The following is a 19,585-nucleotide window of genomic DNA, read 5'->3' as shown; positions in this document are numbered from 1 at the left end:
AACATTAATATTAAGTCATCTTATGAGAATCTGGCAGTTGTCATGGTCATTTTCTGGTGCCAGACACAAATGACCAGATTTATGATTCTGACTTATGAGTTGCTGGGAAAAGCCCTTGGTAATATAGAATTCGGCACAGTGGCACATTGGTTAGCACTGCTGCCTCTCAGCACCAGGGTCCCAGGTTCAATTCCAGCCTCAGCTCACTGTATTTGTGGAGTTTGCACGTTCTAACCTGTGTTTCCTTTGGATGCTCCTGTTTCCTCCCACAGTCCAAAGATGTGCAGGTTAAGTTGCTTGGCCATGCTAAATTGACGCTAGTGTCAGGGGGGGATCAGTAGGGTAAATGAGGGTTACAGCATTCAGGCCTGGGTGGGATTGTGATAGGTACAAACTCAAATGACCTCCTTCTGTACTGTAGGGATTCTATGAACGTCTGCTTTCAAACTTGAGTAATTTGGGCTAGATTGAGTTCTGATATTCAGGTGCAATACTGATTGTGATTGGATGGTGATGGCAATATGAGAAATGTGAAATTACGGACAGAGAATTAAACCAAAAGCACACTGACTCGTTGAAATATATATTTTATGAAGATATTTTGTTTTTAGTACGTTAATGAATAGTCAACTATTGTAAGATATTACTTTTGGGTGCAGCTACTGTAAGTGCTGTATCGGATTAATGCATCTATGTTGAAAATTAGGGTATGAATGTCACCCGGTGTGAGTTTCGAAACCCCAATTGGAAACTAAGCATCTCAGTGGCTGCTAATAAAAGAGACACTTCATTTCTGTTGGTTTTAGATGATTTGAAAAGCTGTTTTGATATTTTCTACTAAATGATTTTTTTTTTTCCTCCCCAACTCTGCTCAATCCAGGAATGAACCAGTTTTCACAGATGGGTAGCATGCAGATAACTGGTCTGGGACAACGCTTAAACCCTCCACTACCCCATCCTGGACAGCTGACCCAAACAGGACCTATGAACCAGGTACAATTTATGCTTTCTCAATAAGCACAACTCCCAGTAAAGCATCAAAATTGAAGCAGTTTCATAAGCAACCTGGTTTTGTCACAAATAATGCACGCCATGAGTATCATACTGCTCACAAACAGTGAAGGACCAGATAATTATTTGATATTTGAGGTTGTGTTTCCAATCCGTTCTTGGCTAGATTGAACTGGTTTTACACAGATCTAGTTTTTAAACTAAACTTTGGGTGTATGCTATGCCAGGAACAATGTCTGAATAGAAACTGGATTCTGATTTTAAATAGTGTTTGATGGAATGGTGGCACTCCTGACATCCTCACAATCTCTCTTTCATGTCACAATGTTGTGGTCACACCTTTTAGAGGAATAAATCTTGACACTGACTATTCATTCATTAATCTCATATGTAAGATATATAATTGGGACTTCAAGCTGGCCATTGTTAGCCTCAAAATTAAAAACTGCCTATCGAAATTAATTGCAAGTTGGGAAAAATGTTTAATTCCCTCATTCTGTGACTGCAGTGGTAAGCAGTTGAACAAAATGCTTATTTTGAGGATTAGACAAGTTTTTGAAAGAACTTTTCATGTTCCCCATGTTTGGCTCTAAGCCAATGAAGAGGGCAAAGTCGTGATCTACTTTCGGGCTTTTACCAATCCATGCTTTGAAACTGAAAGCATGGTGGAGGAGAATGGTTCCTGTATGGCTGAAACGAGTGGCTGAGCATGGTGGATCTGCTGCTCAGCAGTGCCCTAGCAGAGAGTTTCACTGTACTATCTTTAATCATTAGCATCGTTTTGTATCATTTCTAAACCTATAAAGGCACCCAGAGACTTTCAGAAATAGTGACACTTTTGTAGTACACTTTCTTACAACGTGTTCTCTTCGTACATAGATGGGATTAGCAACTTCCCGAATGGCGCAGCCTATGGCTGTGCAGCATCCTGCCCAGAATCAATTCCTGTCTCCGAATCAGTTTCCTGTATCCTCTCCTGGAATGAACACTGGCAGCACCACCATGACGCAGGCCAGCAACCAGCCAGTCATGTCTCCGGTATTTACTTGTCTTTTTCTTCTAACTCCTTTGTGTCCAGCCTGAGTTAATTTTTAACTTTGCCTGAATCCAAGATATTGTGTACTGTATCAAAACATTTGAGACCGTGCCACTAATAGGATTCCAAATAACAGAATCTTAAGCTCTTACATAAAGAAAAGAGCTATCTGGAGTTTGAACATTGTGTCTGTGTGGGTTTCCTCTGGGTGCTCTGGTTTCCTCCCATGGTCCAAAGATGAGTTGGTTAGGTTGATTGGCCATGCTACATTGTCCCTTAGTGTCAGGGGGAGTAGCAGGGTAAATGTGGGGTTATGGGACTGGGGCCTCGGTGGGATGGATCGTGTTGGTGCAGACTCAATGGGTCAAATGACCTCCTGCACTGTAGGGATTCTATGATTCTAAATTGAATTACTCATGCCAGGATAGTATGAGTACTGCTCTGGTTAAAGTCTAATTGTTCTGTAAACTTGTCAGTCAGAAATCAAGGCAAATCCATTTCATAAACATGTATAATGTCTATATTTTGCTACAGCACACCATCCATTGCAGCCATTTTACCAAATGGGTACTAGTCCATAAAAATCAACATTTTATGGCTTAATTATTTTGAAGTAGTTTAGTTTTATTCAGCGGCTGACAGAAGATTGGGGCAGATGCATACTCTGTTCATCACGCAAACCAAACCTTGAATCCCACTAATAGACTAAGAATTTATTGATGGGGACCTAAAAAGAAATAAGGCGGAAGATCATGTCACAAAAGCAGCTGTTAAAGTCTGCTCCGCCATTCATTATGAGCATGGCTGATCATCCAGCTCAATAGCCTGCTCTTGCCTCGTCCTCGTCCTTCTCTTTTTTCCCCCCTCCCACCAAAATATCCTTTCCCCTCTGCACCAGATTCCCACTCAGCTCCAAATTCCTGAAACCCACACTCTGTGTCTTACTCCGGATGTTCATAAAGTTCAATTATTTATTGATCACAAGTAAGGCTTACATTAACACCGCAATGAAGTTACTATGAAATTCCCCTAGTCGACACACTATGGCACCTGTTTGGGTTAATGCACATAACCAGTACCTCTTTCCAACTGAGGGAGGAAACCGACGCACCCGGAGGAAACCCATGCAGACATGGGGAGAACATGCAAACTCCACACAGACAGCAACCCAAGCTGGGAATTGAACCTGGGTCCCCTAGCACTGTGAGGCAGCAGTGCTAACCACTGAGCCACTGTGCTGCCTGCTGTGTGTTCTCTCCCACTGTTAGTGCACAACATGGGCCAGTGAAGCTGACTGGTGTACTAGTCAGGTGCATCAGAAGTCACTATTTTGTTGAACTTTATTCTCAAAGGATGGATTGTCAACAAAAGAACTGAAGAAATTAATATTAATTGACCCCACTGTTAACTCACTATGGTAGGGTGATTGGATCATGTACCTGATAAAACGGTAGAGGCATTGGAAAGTCTTAATGGGATAGAGGGACCAATCACACAGGCTTCAGAATTTTACAGTTCTGTCAATTTTAAAAAATACAACCTGTCAAAAAGGCTGTTTTTGCAAAGCTAATTTATAGTATGCTTATTTTTAGATCATTCTTTTACTTTTTGTTACGAGTCCCGAGTGCCACGTTTCCTGTCAAGTGACTGCAGTTTCACTTATGAACTGAAGTGAATGTAGTTTTTCCAAAAGCTGCACCTTTTTTCTGTTAGTGGACATTGATCTGCAACTTGAATTTACATTATTTGTTACAGTGATCATAAATATGTCTCAGCTTACTTTCTACTGACTTCGGCAATCTACAAAACCGAATGCTATTGTGTAGTTACATCCAATATATGTTACAGTAACATGGATGGATTATATGGTTCTCCAATGTATTCAACTTGACTAGTTTTAAAAAGGAGTACTGTATTAATGGTTCTATTTTATGTTTCTCTTATTAGGCTCAAAACTCCTCATTACCTGTAAACAGTTCTGCATCGATGCAGCCAGGAGCCCAGAGTGCCCAGTTCAACTGCCCGCCACCTCTTTCTCAGCCTCCACTTCATCAGAATTCCCCATCCCCTGGGCCAAGAAGCCTCACACCCACTCCTCATCAGACGCCACCAAGCATTCCTCCTCAACAGCGGCAGCAGACACCATCACCTAACTCTCAGTCCCAGACAATGCCACCCCCTTCTCAAGTCCAGACCCCACCGCAAATGCAGCAGCTTCCTCCTCCCCCACCAGTTCCTCCACAGCCTCAGGTGACAGCTGGGCAGAAGCAGCAGCGAGAGCGGGAGCAGCAGCAGCCACCACCGCCATCAACACAGCAGCAATCTACAACCCCTACGACCCCTACACCAACAGCACCAATACAGCCTCAACATCCTAGTACCCCGGTGAGTATATTGAAAAATGTTTTTAATTGTGTACACAGATTTATTTGATAATGACGTTCTGTTTAATATCTTTCAAGTTTCTATTTTCTATTTTTCTTGATTCTCCTCGCAATATTCTGTGAATTAATTTACCTTGTTCAATAGCATGCTCTCTCTTGAAAGTGTTGACAGGTCTTAGGCTGACTGGTAGATAAGAGATGCACACCTTGGGGAACTGGGTTAACAGCTTGAGTTAACACTTGGCCTTTTTATCTTTGAGACCTTGCTTTTCTAGGTTGGATTTCAGTCAATCTGATATTCCTCCTTCAAAATGCAGGATCTGATCATTCTTTAAGATCTAATAAATGGACTAAGGTTTTGCACAGTGGGTCCACAGCGCACAATTTTACCACATTGACACTAATCGGCGATCTGAGTGGAAGGGCAGAAGGATCAGCCAAAATGGGCTATGGTTATTTTACACTAATGTAGTAGGACATGCTTTTCTGCACTCAGATATGAGGCAAATGGTTGAAGCAAAGAACTGGAGCTTTGCAGTGCATTAACTAAATTTCCTAGCTAGGGTAAATGTATGGGGGTAGGGGCTTGTGGTGGTGCAGACTTGATGAGTCGAATGGCCACCTCCTGTAGGGATTCTATGATAGAGTGTGTGTTTGATGCTGAGTATCTATTCTATTCCTTTCTATTCTCCAGCCTTGATAGTTTTTACTTTGAAGGGGAAAATGGAGTTGCAGTGTGTTTGTGTGTAGGTGTGTGTGTAGAATAGGACTGAGAAACTAAACAGCCATGATTGAAAGGCGGAGCATATTCACCCTGTCTGTTTGGGTTTCCTCCAAGTGCCCCAGTAAAGATGCTCTTTCGGAGAGTCGATGCACACTCAATGGGCCGAATAGCCTCCTCCTCCACTGTAGGGATTCAATGGAGTGTATTTTAGCTAAGTGTTCCTATAAATTTGCTTCATGCTGGATATTGTGCCTATTTTAGCCAATGCTCGTGCCCAACTTTAAGTAGTTGTGTATGCCCCAAGGTGGCAATAGGCCAGTTTATGTTCCTGATTCTTGACATAGCAAAGGCATTAAGTTTGAGGGGTAGGTATTAGCATGTAACTATAAACTATGGCTGTTCCACTCTGCCTCCCAAAAAGAACAGCATCCAATTGCAACATATTAATTAGACCCAGGAACTCATTGCCTACCCAAACAATGCCCAAGGGGATGTGTATTTTGTTTGGTGATTGTTTCGTAAATTGGCTAACTTTGAGTAAAATCACTTTGCATTGCTGAAGTTTTAACTTTTCTGGCTAAGTTCTTAGACTCACTGTAGAAAATAAGTTTGTCATCATTTTAGAATGAAGGATGAATTCTAATCATTCAAATATTCAGTTGCAAACTACAATCCTGTAATATTTAGAAGTTCAATGCAAAACTGTAATTTTCAGCAGTTTTATAATTAAGGCCACTGTGGAAGCTTGTTCTGTTGTGCATGTTTGAAAAGCCAGCTCCCTACATAGCAGTAGGCCATTTTGTCTGATTCTGCTATTCCATTCAGTTTGATCATGGCTGACCTGTATCTCAGCTCCATTTGCTCACCTTTGCTCCGTATTATTTGGTTCCCAACAGAAGTTGTATTAATCTCAGACTTGAACATTACCGATCACTCAGCATCCATAACCTGGTGAAGAGGGTTCCAGATTTCCATACCTTTTTGTGAGAAAGTGATTACTATTTTCACTCAAATGGGTTTAGTCTAATCTTAAGATTATGCCATCTTGTTCCAGATTCCCCTCAATCTAACCATGATTTTACTAAATGATTGAAAGGGCTCGATGGGTTGAATAGCCTACTCCTGTTCTTTTTCTTTATGGCCTTACCCTGTTAAAACCCTGATTTGTTTAGAAGACCTTGACTAGATCAGACTGAGTTTATGCAACCAGCTTTCATAGTCCTTGAATCTGCACTGTACTCCCTCCAAGGACCTTATATCATTGAGGTTCAAGTGGTGCCTTATCAATGCTGCATAACTTTCTTACCTTTTTAAATTCCACTCTCATGACATATAGGCCAATATTCCGTTAGCCTTTTTGGTACTTTTTGTAGGATAACTTCGTAATAGAATTCAACTTGTTGTAAATGGCTTGCAGTAAGGAATTGCTTTTAATGTGTTGTAGAAACTTAACAGCGTAGAAGGAGGGAGGCAGTTCTCCCCGTTGTGTCTGCTGGTTCTTATGTTCAGTGCCGCATCTCTATCTAGAATTCATAAAATTTGTATTGTGCAGCAAGGGTCTGTACTGACTTTCCAATTCAAGTGTCTCCCACCCTATCGCCATAATCTGTGCACTTACCACGGCCAATCTACCTAACTTGCATACCTTCGGATGTTGGAGGAAACCCACGCAAATGGGGAGAAGGTGCAAACTCCACACAGTTACGCAGGTCCCTGGCTCTGTGTTAACCACTGTGCCACCCTTTTGTAACCCTGCCAAGTTCCTTATCCTCTTAGACCTGTCCTGCTTCATTTTAGTATTTTTATAGAAGTAGCTTCCGTCAAGTTCTACGGTAAAGTAATCCAGATAACTCCCAAGTGAAAAAAATCTCTCCTTCTCCCTACTAGATCTTTTGTCAGTGATTCATGCATCTATGACGACCACCCCACCCCCCTCCAACCTCTCATTGTATATTTTCTGTTCTAAGGAAAACAATCCTAACTTTTCCAACCTCTCGTAACTGAAGTCCCTCATCCCTGATATCTTAAGTACCTTATCAATTTACTCTGCCACCCAAGGATTTGTGTGTATAAACATTGCTCCTCCACACTTTTCAAAGTCTATCTCATTCATAGTTCATCCGTATTAGTCCTCACAAAGCACATGATTTCACGCTTCTGTGCATTGCGCTCAATTTACTAAACCTCTGTTTCGCGTCATAGTCACTACTTTCTACTTTGCCAAGTTTCTTATCATCTACTAGGAAACGATTTGATTTAAATAATTACGACTTACGCACTTCAATCTGAACTGCTCTGCTGTGTTTTTACATCTGATGCTATTCTGTTGTATTTTTACTACTCGACCTGACTGGCCTTGTTTGGGTTGCCTTAGCTTTCTCAATCTGCAGTAAGTGCAGATGGCCGAGTATCGACCCCAGCATCAGTAAGCAGCACAGACACAAATTCTCAGCAGCCAGCTCCTGAGGCACCAGTGTCTGACATGAAGATGGAAGAGAAGCAGGAAGAGGAAGAAACTGAGCCAGAAACTGTGGAACCAAAGCAGGAAATAAAACAAGAGGTAAGAAGAGGCATATAATCCTTAATTCATTGAACTGCATGTCTTCTTTTGCACTGAGGGTAAGAACCGTCCTTTCCCCAAATGATTTTCCTTGCCTGTTCCAATTTCCTGCTGATTCAGAACCATGCACCAACTGTAGCTGTGACAGGAGGCCTCCAAAATGCCAAAGCTCAACTTGAGGTGCACAGTAACTCTCCTAATACAAGAAATTTCTTTGGGGTTTTTTTGCCCCTGTGCAAAACACCCTGATGTCCTTCTTTTTCCCTTCATCCCTGGAATGTGGGTGTCACTTTCTCTTGTTGTTTGCCATGGCAAATCTTGATCTTGTGTTAGTCCTAGTTTTAAAATCACATTGTGTGTTCGGAAAGTTTGTGTATTTTCTTCTTTCTTGCTGGCATAAGGAGATGCAAGAAACTACAGTCGGCAGATTATGTGAGGTGGCACTTGTTTGTTTAGAAAAAAAAACTACTGCCGTAGTTGGTGGATGTTTATTCGTACAAAAACATCTAATTTTCAGTTTTGCTTTGAAAGACAAAATTGTTTCTATATAACTCCACAAAGTTCTAAAGCGTGTGACGTTGTGTTCACGAAACTAATCCAGAGTAGTTCAGTGAAGACTTGAATTGTCAGAGAATCCTTTGTGAAGCTACACCTTCTTCCAATATTATTACTGAAAGAGAATATGTGTATCAAATTTTCCATGTAAATGTTAACAGAAATCTATCTTTGAATGGAGCTGAATCTTAGAATGTGGGAATCTGAAAGCTTTGTTAGTTAACTGGCACATTTTCAGCATCAGATTGGACTTCCTCTTCTATTTGCATCTTAATCTACACAACACGAATTCCACTGGTGGATGGATTGCTAGATCGCTGGTTGTTTTATTTTATTTTGATCTATAGAAATGCAGTTGGCATTACTCTCTGACGACACCTGGTCCCCGCCCCCCAAATCCTATCCTCGTCAATCTTAGAGATTTGGCCGCGTGATTTCCTACTTGACCATAATTTTTTTGCCTTGTGTTTGTGTGACGTTTGCACGTTTTTCCTGTGTTTATTTGGGTTTCTGGTTTTCTCCCATAATACAAAGATGTGTTGGTTAGGTGGATTGGCCATGCTAAATTTTCCCTTAAGTGTCCCAAAATGAGTAGGTTAGATGTATTAGCCATGGGGATAGGGTGGGGGAGAGGGCCTGAGTAAGATACTCTGAGAGTGAGCGCAGACTCGATGGGCTGAATGGCCTCTTCTGCTCTGTAAGGATTCTATGATTCTTAATTAATTTATGATGGTTATGAAAGCAGCAAAAATACTTGCTTCAGGTGACTTTAAAATTCTGTTCTGAGCCATTGATCACCATTTTGCTTTTTCCTTACCTGGCATCCTTTTTGCAAAGAAAGTGGAAGTTGAACATTCAGAGGCATCGCTGTATTGTAATTTACAAATTTAATGTTCTTTTAATTTATCAAATGTAGAAATATTTGGATCATAGCATACATTTCTTAATTTTAAATATTTTGCAAATGACGAACAGTCTAGATTTCCTTTTATTTGTTATATGTTGGTTTTTCTATGGTCACTGCTCACTTGAGAGTGGAAGAAGAATCTGCTGTCTGGTTTTAAAATTTTCTAAACTTAGAGGGGCAGCTTAGTATAGTATGTTTGAACATTTGCTTTATGATACATATGAAACATTTATTTAGTAATTCAATGAGCAGTCTAGTTTACAGAGCTAGGTATATGGCTCAGATTGCCAGTTAGCACATTACAAATCTACCCTTGATTTTTTTCCTTTGAGATTAGCATTAAGACATGTTGTTGGAGTAAGTGCAAGAGCTGTGCCCTTTGGAATGTTGCGTCGTCCTGAGTGTGGACGTGTCAGGATTGGTGCGCAGTAGCAGGAGGGGAGTTAATTCCCAACACCGTGCTATGTTTGTGTAGATGAAATGAAAGTAAAACTCCTTTTTTGTGAATATTATTTATAGATAAAAGAAGAACCTGCAGCAGAAGAGTGTAAACAGGAGCCAATGGAGGCTGATGAGAAGAAACCAGAGGTGAAATGTGAAGCTAAGGAGGAAGATGATAGTACAAGCTTGGCGACTCAATCATCCCCTGCGAGTGGACAGTCACGTAAGAAAAGTATGTACAGTAGAATAAATGGATCATTTTTGTGTTGTCAGTCTGTTACTGTGGGGTACAGCTATTCACATTCTGTATGAAGCGAGATGTCAGCTTTGGACTGGGGTGTGCACAGTAAGAAGTCTCAACACAAGGTTAAAGTCCCAACACCTGATGAAAGAGCAGCGCTCCGAAAAGCTTGTGATTCCAAATAAACCTGTTGGACTTTAACCTGGTGTTGTGAGACTCCTTACTGTGCGCATTCTGTATCAATGATTTGGACGTGAGAATCAAATATAATATTTCCAATTTTGCTGACACAAATATAGATGTGAATGGAAGTTGAGAGAAAGATACAAAGAGGCCAAGTGAATGGGCAAAGACATGGTGGATGGAATATAATGTGGGGAAAATGTGAAGTTATCCACTTTGGTAGGGAAGCAGAAATGCAGGGTATGTCTAAATAATGAGAGATTGGGAAGTGTTGATGTCCAAAGAGACCAAGGGTCCAAGAGTGTTTTACTTAAGTATCTGAAAGCTAACATGCCGTGTGCAACAAGCAATTAGGAGAGCAAATGATAAATTAATCTTTATTTTGAGCTGATCTGAGTATAGGAATAAGGAAATCTTGATGTGTATAGTGCTTTGGTGATACCACGCCTGGTATGTTTTGGTCTCTTTACCCAAGGAGCGATATAATAGCCATAAAGGGAATTCAACAAAGGTTTGTTAGTCTAACTCCTGGGGTGATGGGCTTGCCCACTGAGGAGAGATTGAGGTAACTGGCCCTGTATACAAGTAGTTTAGACGAATATATAAAATTTATATAGGACTTGATGGCTAAATGCAGGAAGGATGTTTTCCAGGTTGGGGTGTATAAAACCAGAGCTCTCAGTCTCAGGATAAGGGATAGGTCAGTTAGATCTGAGGTGAAGAAGAGTTTCTTCACTCAGTGATGAATCTTTCGAATTCTCCAGGATCAGTCCGAGTATGTTTATAGTGGATGTCAATAAATTTCCAGGTAGCAGTGACATCAAGGGATACCAGGATAGTGCAAGATGATGGCTTTGATGTTGAGTGATTGTCCATGATCTAGGCTGAATGGCCTATTCCTATATTCCTAAAACACAACAGCTTTCCTCAGCAAATGCAGAAGGAATTAGTCTTTTTTTAAAAGTTTATTCATTAGTCGCAAGTAAGGCTTACATTAACACTGCAATGTAAAGAGAATGTTTTCTTCTGTTGTAAGTTGGTAAATGTTATAGTGGATACAAAAATTGAGAAAGTGAAGAGGAAAGCTGGTCCTGTTGAACTGGAGTAATATCAATCTGGTTCTTGTGCCAGTTTTACCAGGTAGAGACTAGGGAAGAGATTTTAACTCCTTTCAAACACGTTCACTTGCCTATAGTGTCTGAATTTGGCTGTGTTCCACCCAGCAATGTCAAAAATTGGGGGTGGGAGAATGGAGAACATTATCCCTATATCATCGCGGTTTACCTAGCAGAACTGCATCAAGTCACCCGTGCACTTGTTAGGAGTCTGTCAAATGGGCTGAAATAGATTTTGATAGTTGAATTTTAAATAAGAGCGTTGATAAAATCCCATTATGGAGAATTTAATTTTGAAGGTTGCTTATGTATGAGGGAGAGACAAATGGAAGCATCAAAATATTAACATCCCTATAAATTTTTTGGTGCATCAGTGTTGAATCTTAAGTTGCAGGTCTCTATTATCTTTAGTGTTAAGGACCTTTTGCCTTCATTCTGTTTGTTTAGTTTTCAAGCCAGAAGAGTTACGGCAGGCTCTGATGCCGACACTGGAAGCACTTTACCGTCAGGACCCTGAGTCACTTCCTTTCCGGCAACCTGTGGACCCTCAGCAGCTGGGTATTCCTGTAAGTACGGTGTGTAGATTTTTTTTGGTATACATATCATTTTCCTACCACTTTTGTAAGTGTTGCAATATTTTATTTGACCTCCCAGCTTAGTTTATTCAGCTGGGATAAAGTGTGTCATGCGCTAAAAGTTTTGTGGAGGTGTATGTGAAAAGTCATGTTGATTTTCCTATTCGGAGATTTTATAACCTCACCTCTCCATGCTGTTGACAAAAATAAAAACAAACAATTATAAAACAAATCTCAATCCCATTGTTACTTAATACTGGGCATTAACAGCCAGGTTACTGTTTATTACAATGATGTTTATTACCATTTCGATCTGTTCTCCTGAAAAATGTAAATCTGTTGGACTAGCCTGACATATAGATGTGCTTTATGGTGACTGAATAAGCCCAATTCTGTTGTGATTGCCTCAGATTCTGGGATTTTTCAGTGTTATAAGCGTAACATTTGGTAATAGCCTCTGTTTTTCTTGCAGTTGTAGACCTGTAGTCTTGCTAATAGTATTTCTTTCGAAATGTGCGCTGAGGTTTACAGTAAAGTTTTCAGTAAACTTATAATGCACATGTTATCGAAACTTGCTTTAACCTATTGTGATTTTTGTTTACCAGTTAAGGGAAAAACATTGAGTTTATTTATAGGTAAAGGCTATATGGAGGTTTGCAACCAGCTTCCGAGATGTCCCACCTAATTGGTTCTATGGGTCATGAGACCCTTTACTCTGCAGAGCCATCCTTAAAGGGACAGTCACCAAATCACTCCTCCACTAAGTCCCTTTATACAAACGTCAATACTAATTCATACAACCCGATACATTTAAAAATGAATCCAGTCCATTATAAATTAAGTCTTTCAGATTGTTGCTGATTTCTAGTGGAATGGTGTAACTTCTGTGGGCTGCTTCCACTGGAGCGCCGTCAGTGGAATCCACAATGACAGATGCCTCTTCAGGCACGTGCGTCTCACTTTCATTTGTTTCCATGGGGATGTCAATTACACCTAAAACAGGATGACCTGGTACTTCAATGCTTGGGTAATCGACAACTTTCGCAAATCGCAGTATAGCTCCTGATGGCAGCATTGGCTGCTGGGACGATGCTCGCGCTCTTGGATGGTCTGCATATTTCTGGACGAGCCTTCCTATCCCTAAGGATTGCAGTGTTTAGCACGTTTGCTTCATCGCGCCAGAGAACCCCGTTCGATTCCGGCCTTGGGTGACTGTATGGAGTTTGCATGTTCTCCCTGTGTCTGTGTGGGCTTCCTCTGGGTGCTCTGGTTTCATCTCAGAGGTGTGCAGGTTAGGTGGATTGGTCATGCTGAATTGTCCCTTGGTATCCAAAATGTGTAGGTTAGGTGGATTAGCAGTGGCAAAATGCGTTGAGTTATAGGGATAGAATGGAGGGAAGAGCCTAGGTGGCGTGGTCTTTCGGAGAGTCAGTGCAGACTCGATGGTTGGATGGCCTCTTTGTGTACGACAGTAATTCTGAGATCCCTTCTGTGTCCACTTGATAAAAGCAAGGGTCCAGTTTTGGATACAACGACTCCAGGAACTCAACTCAGATACTATCACCGCAATTCTACCATCCCACTCACCACGGAAATCTGAGCGAGCGAGGGACGTGGAAAGTTCCATTGACCATGGACAGGATTTTATAGTCTTAGGATGAGTGAGGGTGTAAAATCCACCCTGTAACTTCCATATGTTCTGTGGGTGAAAAAGCATTGCGTGATTTCTCAGCTGTAGCCTATGACGTTGGATAGTTTACCTCAAGCACTTCCATCCCCTTTGTGCATCGACAAGCAGCAAAGATGTTGTGCCCATGAATGGACCAACCCAATCAACATGGATTCATGTCCATGGCCAGCCAGGCTACTTCCAAGGGTGCAGTGGGGTGCCAGCAGGCAACCTTAGTTGTGACTGGCAACTTGTCTAAGATACTCAACACCGTAGCAATTTCCTGTGGTACTGGGGAGGTGCAATACTCTCTTGCAAAGGTAGGCAACTAAGTGCATCCCCATTCACTATGTTTGTTCCAGGCCGCTGCTTGAAGGTATATTCATAGGTGGAGGGGATTATCACCTAACACTGAATTCTTGCCAATGCAATTGCCGACCTTGTCTTTAAAAGGATCCCAAACCGATTTGTGATCAGGAGCAGTGGTGAAGTGTGGACTATACAAATACTAGTGGAATTTTCTGACAACAAAATTTGTTGATAATCCTTCTTTCTCAATTTGAGTAGCCCTTTTCGTCTTCTGAGGGGGTTCTCGAGACATACCCTATTGGCCTTTCAGATCCATCGTCCATGTCATAGGACAACAGCGCACCAATGCGATATGGACTGGCATCACAGGTTAACACCAATTTCTTAGATGGGTCGAAATGCAGTAAGAAATTCAAAAATGCAGCAATTGCTTTAGTGTGTTAAGAGTTTCTTTCTGGGGTGTCTTCCAAATCCAGTGCTGGTGCTAGCTTCTTCCACGTTGTATACTCGACTTAATTGGCACTGTGAACTTGACTTGCCTTTGCACCGATGCCTTAAATGGCCCATCCTGTGACAGAAACATTCAGCCTCTTTATAGCTGCAGGATTCAGGGGAGTGGTTACCTCCACAATGGTCACATTCTGCTTCAATCTTTGCCGATTGATGTCCTCTTCTGAAACTTCTTTTAGTTGTGTTGAATTTGCTTCCTGTTTCACGACGACATCTTCGTTTATGGCACCACCGAACAGCACCGTTTTGTGTTCTTTGTAACTCTTGTACCTCCTTTTCAGCACACTGCATTGCCAGCGCGGTCTCCAACCCTCGCTTAAAATTTCTATCTGCCTCTGCCAATAACTTCCCTTGAATTGCTGCATTATTCACCCTGCAGATTAATCTGTTCTGCAGCATGCCATTCAAAATGGCTCCAGGATTTGCTTCAATTTGGTGATACAAGTTGCAATAGTTTCCCCTGGGACTTTCCCCTTTCAATTAAAATTAAATCTCTGCAACATGACAGACAATTTAGGATAGAAATGTGACTTTACCAATTCAACAGTCTCTCTGAATGTTTTGGAGTTGGGTGCTTGGGGTGTGCTTGAGGTTGTGAGACTGAATTAGATTGTAAGCCTGGGTTCCACACGAACTCAGAATTGCTGGAGTGTGGCGACTAGGGGAATTTCACAGTAACTTCATTGCAGTGTTGATGGAAGCCTACTTGTGACACTAATAAATGAACTTTAAAAAGGATTGCCCCCCCCCCCCGGCCACCACCACCACCCCACTGCCTATTATTTTGTTGACCTCAAAGTAATAGCCAGTCTTCCATGGAGTTATCATAGAACATTACAGCGCAGAACAGGCCCTTCGGCCCACGATGTTGCGCCGACCAGTTACAAAAACAATGACCCACTAGCCTATACCAATCCCTTTTCGTCCATAAACCTATCCAGAGATCTCTTAAACGCCCCCAAACTTATCAAGAGGATCTATCCGCCCAGATAGGGGTATTTTTGTACTTTACTACTCTGTATCAACTTCAACTGTATACTCAGTTCAGAGCTTGCTTTTACCCTTGTTGCCAGTGCAATAATTCTTGTTCGCTAGTTAAGGGAAAAACAACACACTTGTTTTACAGGTGTAGGCTATACAGAGACCTGTGTCAGCTGCCAACCTCCAAGAAGGTTCTAGAACAACAACCCCTGCTTATTGGGCTGAATCCCCACCCTGATGTTCCACTGGCTCCCCAGGTCATGTAACCTTTACTCTGCCAAGTGATCCTTAAAGGGACAATCCGCTCACCTACGTAGGACAAGACAAAAGCAGGAAACACTAATGTACAGCAGGTTAATCAATTAGAAATGCAGAGTTACTTTGCAGATACAGAGTGACCTGCTGTTCATTTCCTCCCATTTCTGTTCCTATTTCATATGTCCAGTATTGGCCTTTCCCCTTTTTCAGATGTACACTAATCTCTTACGGATGTTTCTGCTGGGGTGGGAAAGCTACAACCTGCTGTGTAGCTTTTAGGAAGCATTTTAAAGCAATAATGATGCTTGCTTGTTGTAACAATATATGTGGCTTACTAGCAAACTGAAGCTTTATTTCTTCTCTTGAAGGACTACTTTGATATCGTAAAGACACCTATGGATTTGTCTACGATCAAGCGCAAGTTAGATACTGGCCAGTACCAGGAGCCATGGCAGTATGTTGATGACATTTGGTTGATGTTCAACAATGCCTGGCTGTACAACCGCAAGACGTCACGTGTGTATAAGTACTGTACGAAGCTGGCAGAGGTCTTTGAGCTGGAGATTGACCCTGTCATGCAGAATCTGGGATATTGCTGTGGTAGAAAGGTAACTGACAGTTTTTCTTTAACTATTTTCTATTGTATTCTATTTATCTCCTTTTGTTTCCCACATTTCCAAGATGGTTTTAATGCCACTAGCCTAATATGTGTTTTGGAACCTGTCAAAATGTCAGCGGAGTATTTGACTGTGGGGCTGAGGGGCAATGGCAGTATTGGAACTAAATGAGACTCGATCCTCACCCAACAGCTACGCTTGATGACACAATGGTTAGCACTACTGTCTCACAGTGCTAAGAACCTGGGTTCGATTCCCAACTTGGGTCTCTGTGCAGAGTCTCCATATTCTCCTTGTGTGTGCGTGGGTTTTCTCCAAGTGCTCTGGTTTCCTCACACAGTCTGAAAGATGTGCTGGTTAGATGCATTGGCCACGCTAAATTCTTCCTCAGTAATGCTGGACTGTGGCAACTAGGGGATTTTCACAGTAACTTTATTGCAGTGTTAATGTGAACCTACTTGTGACACTAATAAATAAAACTTAAATAATCTTGAGGCACCAGTCATTTCAATACTGTGGGTAGAAATTCGCCACCTGACCCCTCAAAGCCCCATCATCTACAAGGTATAACTCAGGGAGTGTTTTGGAATACTCTCCACTTGTCTGGATGCGTCTAAACCCAAGTAGCTTGACACCATCCAGGATGAAGCATCCCCAAACATCACCTTAAAAGTTAATTCTGTATTTTTAAAATTGCACTACAGAAATTTGCTAAGGCTTCTTTGGGATGCACTGCCCAAACCTATGACTACCACCTAGAAAGACAAGGAGAGCAGTCATATGGGGACATTACCACTCCACTGCAAGCTACGCACACTTCTAACTTGGAAACGTAGCGCCATTCATTCATCATTGCTAGGTCCAAATCCTGGCGTTCTGCACCTAATAACAGAATACCTTCACCACATGGACTGTAGGAATGAAAAATAGAAATACACAACTAATTTCCAAGCATTTGGGGTTGGGCAATAAACGTTAACCCATGTCCCATTAATGAAGTCCACAAGCAAGAATTTAGTACTTCCCAACTGAAGTAAAAACATTAGAATACAAATTATATACCAATACTCTTAAATTATGGTATGTTGTGTTCTGATTCCTTTCCAACCTAGTCATATTATTATTATTATTATTATTATTATTACACTCTTCACTTTGTTATCTGTCATATCCTGAAAAAATATTTAAAGCAGCATATCAGTTCACTGATGCTTTCAGCTGGTTATCTGCGGGAGTGGACAGGTCATTTCTAGTTGTTGGTTGAAGTTGACTGATAAAATGTCAGATGTTTGACTATAGTTCTTTAACAATTTTTTTATATTTGTTTGTGGGATAAGGATATTGCTGGCATTTATTGCCCTCAAGCAGGCGATGGTGAGCCTGCTAGACAGCAGCTGTTCAGGAAGGTGGTGGTGAGCCATCTTGTACCACTACAGTCCATGTGTTGTAGAAACAGTGCTATTAGGAAAGTAGTCCGAGGTCATTGACCCATCGACAGTGAAGGAACCGTGATAAATTTCCCAGAGAGGATCATGTGTAGCTTGGAGGGGAACTTGCAGTGATGGTGTTTCCATGTATCTGCTGCTCTTGGTGGCGGTGGTAGAGGTTGTATGTTTGGGAATTCCTGTTGAAGAAGCCTTGATGAGTTGTTGCAGTGCACTTTGTAGATTTCACACACTGCTGCAACTGTCTATTGCTGGTGGAAGAAATGAATGTTGAAAGTGATGAATAGGGTGCCAGCCAAGAGTCACCTATGCTATGGATCATGTTCAGCTTCTTGAGTGTTGTTGTACTGATCCAGGCAAGTGGAGAGTATTCGACGCACTCCTGACTTGTGCCTTGTAGATGCTGACAGACTTTGGGAAGTTGAGTTTCTTTCCACAGAATTCCCAGCCTCTGGCCTTCTTTTCTAGCCACAGTATTTATATAGCTGGTCCAGTTCAGTTTCTGGTCAACAGTAATCCCCAGTGGTTGTTAGTGGGGATTCAGCGATGGTACTGATGATAGATAGATACTTTCTCTCGTTGGCAATGGTCATTATTTAGCTACCACGTATCAACCGAAGCCTGAATGTTGTCCAAGTCTTGCTGCATATGGACGCAGAATGTTTCAGTATCTGAAGAGTTGCAAATGATGCTGAACATTGTATGATCATCGGCAAACATCCCCACTGCTGACCTTATGGTGCTGGGAAAGTCTTTGAACATGCTAAACGTGTGTTGGCCTAGGGGACCACAGGGAGGAATTAAACAGACACCTGAGGATGTTAGCACAAAACCACAAAGGAATTAAACAGTTGCATTCTAATGCCATTCTGAACTTTGCATAAACAGTCAAACCCATATTTATGGTCATCCCCAGCCCCTTTACATTCCTGTGTAGTCCCTTGTGACCCATATCACCCAAATCCATTTCCTTCAGCATCCAACCTCTGGAATAAATCCTCTCCCAAGTAGCTGCTGACTGTACCCTAAAACCCCTAATTGTTTAACCTTTTGGACTTCCATTGCCACAATACCTCTGCAATTGTTGGGTTGCTTTTCTGTGTTAAAGGCACTACATAATTCCTTCTGAAGCTGCCATAACCAGCTGGCAATCTGTTTTTAAAAAGTAACATTGAAAAAAAAATTATGGGTCTTAAAGTTCAGGAGCATTTGAACAGCAGCAAGGAATGACCTTTTCTTAGCTGTTTGAAAGTGTTACATGAGTTGTAATGTTTTTCTTTTGTTCTTTGTAGCTGGAATTTTCTCCGCAGACCCTCTGTTGCTATGGAAAGCAGTTATGTACAATCCCTCGGGATGCTACCTATTACAGTTATCAAAACAGGTAAGATGGTGGCTTCGAGATAAACTTCTGGAACAGTATTTCATTATTTTAAATGGGTAACAGTAATTTGATGTACTTATTTATACAAAATCTTGTAAACAGTCTAGTTTAATAGATCTATGAAGATTTTGTCTGATTATTGGAATCTATACTATCCACCAAATCATCACAAGCATACTGTATTTTCTGGGTGTCTTCATGTATTCTGAAATTGTTACAGAGAAAATGTCTCATCTTGTCGTTGAAGGCATAACTAGAGGCTGTGAATAAAAGATTATCACGAAGAAATCCAATTGAGAATTTGGAAGAAACTTCCTTGCTCAAAGAGTGATAGGAATGTAGAGCTTGCTATAGCAAGGAGCGTTTGAAGTGAAACGTATAGGTGCGTTTGAGGGAAAACTAGACCTTCATATGAGGGAGAAGGAAATGGTTGGTTGCAACTGTAACTTTAGATGAGAAAAGATAGGAGGAGGCTCATGAGCATAAATACCAGCAAGTTCTGTCTGCAGCATGTACTGTTTGGATATATGCCGTAGAAGCAAGCCACTTGGCCCAGTGTTAATCTTTGTAACCTGTACTAGTGATCAAGTTGCTCCAGGTTCTATGATGCTTGTTGTAAGTTCTATTTATTTGAGGAAATTAACTGCATATGTTTCTTTTTGAGTATTTTGTGGTTGTCTATG

The 19,585-nt window shown here is 41.4% G+C and overlaps 1 protein-coding gene across 2 annotated transcripts in view; it reads left to right on the top strand.

Moving 5' to 3' along the window:
* Positions 1-19,585, top strand: part of LOC145361738 (histone acetyltransferase p300-like) — a 103,643-nt gene that overhangs the window by 58,434 nt on the left and 25,624 nt on the right. Inside the window, exons 12-19 of one of the 2 annotated variants that reach the window (XM_080217667.1) lie at positions 881-993; positions 1,891-2,049; positions 3,995-4,432; positions 7,530-7,715; positions 9,697-9,850; positions 11,605-11,723; positions 15,828-16,067; positions 18,814-18,902. In XM_080217667.1, the coding sequence (XP_080073793.1) occupies positions 881-993; positions 1,891-2,049; positions 3,995-4,432; positions 7,530-7,715; positions 9,697-9,850; positions 11,605-11,723; positions 15,828-16,067; positions 18,814-18,902 (1,498 nt within the window). Of the gene's footprint in view, positions 1-880; positions 994-1,890; positions 2,050-3,994; positions 4,433-7,529; positions 7,716-9,696; positions 9,851-11,604; positions 11,733-15,827; positions 16,068-18,813; positions 18,903-19,585 lie in introns of both variants that reach the window. The other variant, XM_080217666.1, reaches the window with a different exon arrangement.

The sequence above is a fragment of the Carcharhinus amblyrhynchos genome, chromosome 35, assembly GCF_965287045.1.
Source record: "Carcharhinus amblyrhynchos chromosome 35, sCarAmb.v2.hapA, whole genome shotgun sequence".
In the NCBI taxonomy this organism is placed as follows: domain Eukaryota; kingdom Metazoa; phylum Chordata; class Chondrichthyes; order Carcharhiniformes; family Carcharhinidae; genus Carcharhinus; species Carcharhinus amblyrhynchos.
Note: the sequence above shows the minus strand (reverse complement) of the source record. Positions and strands in the feature narration are given on the sequence as shown.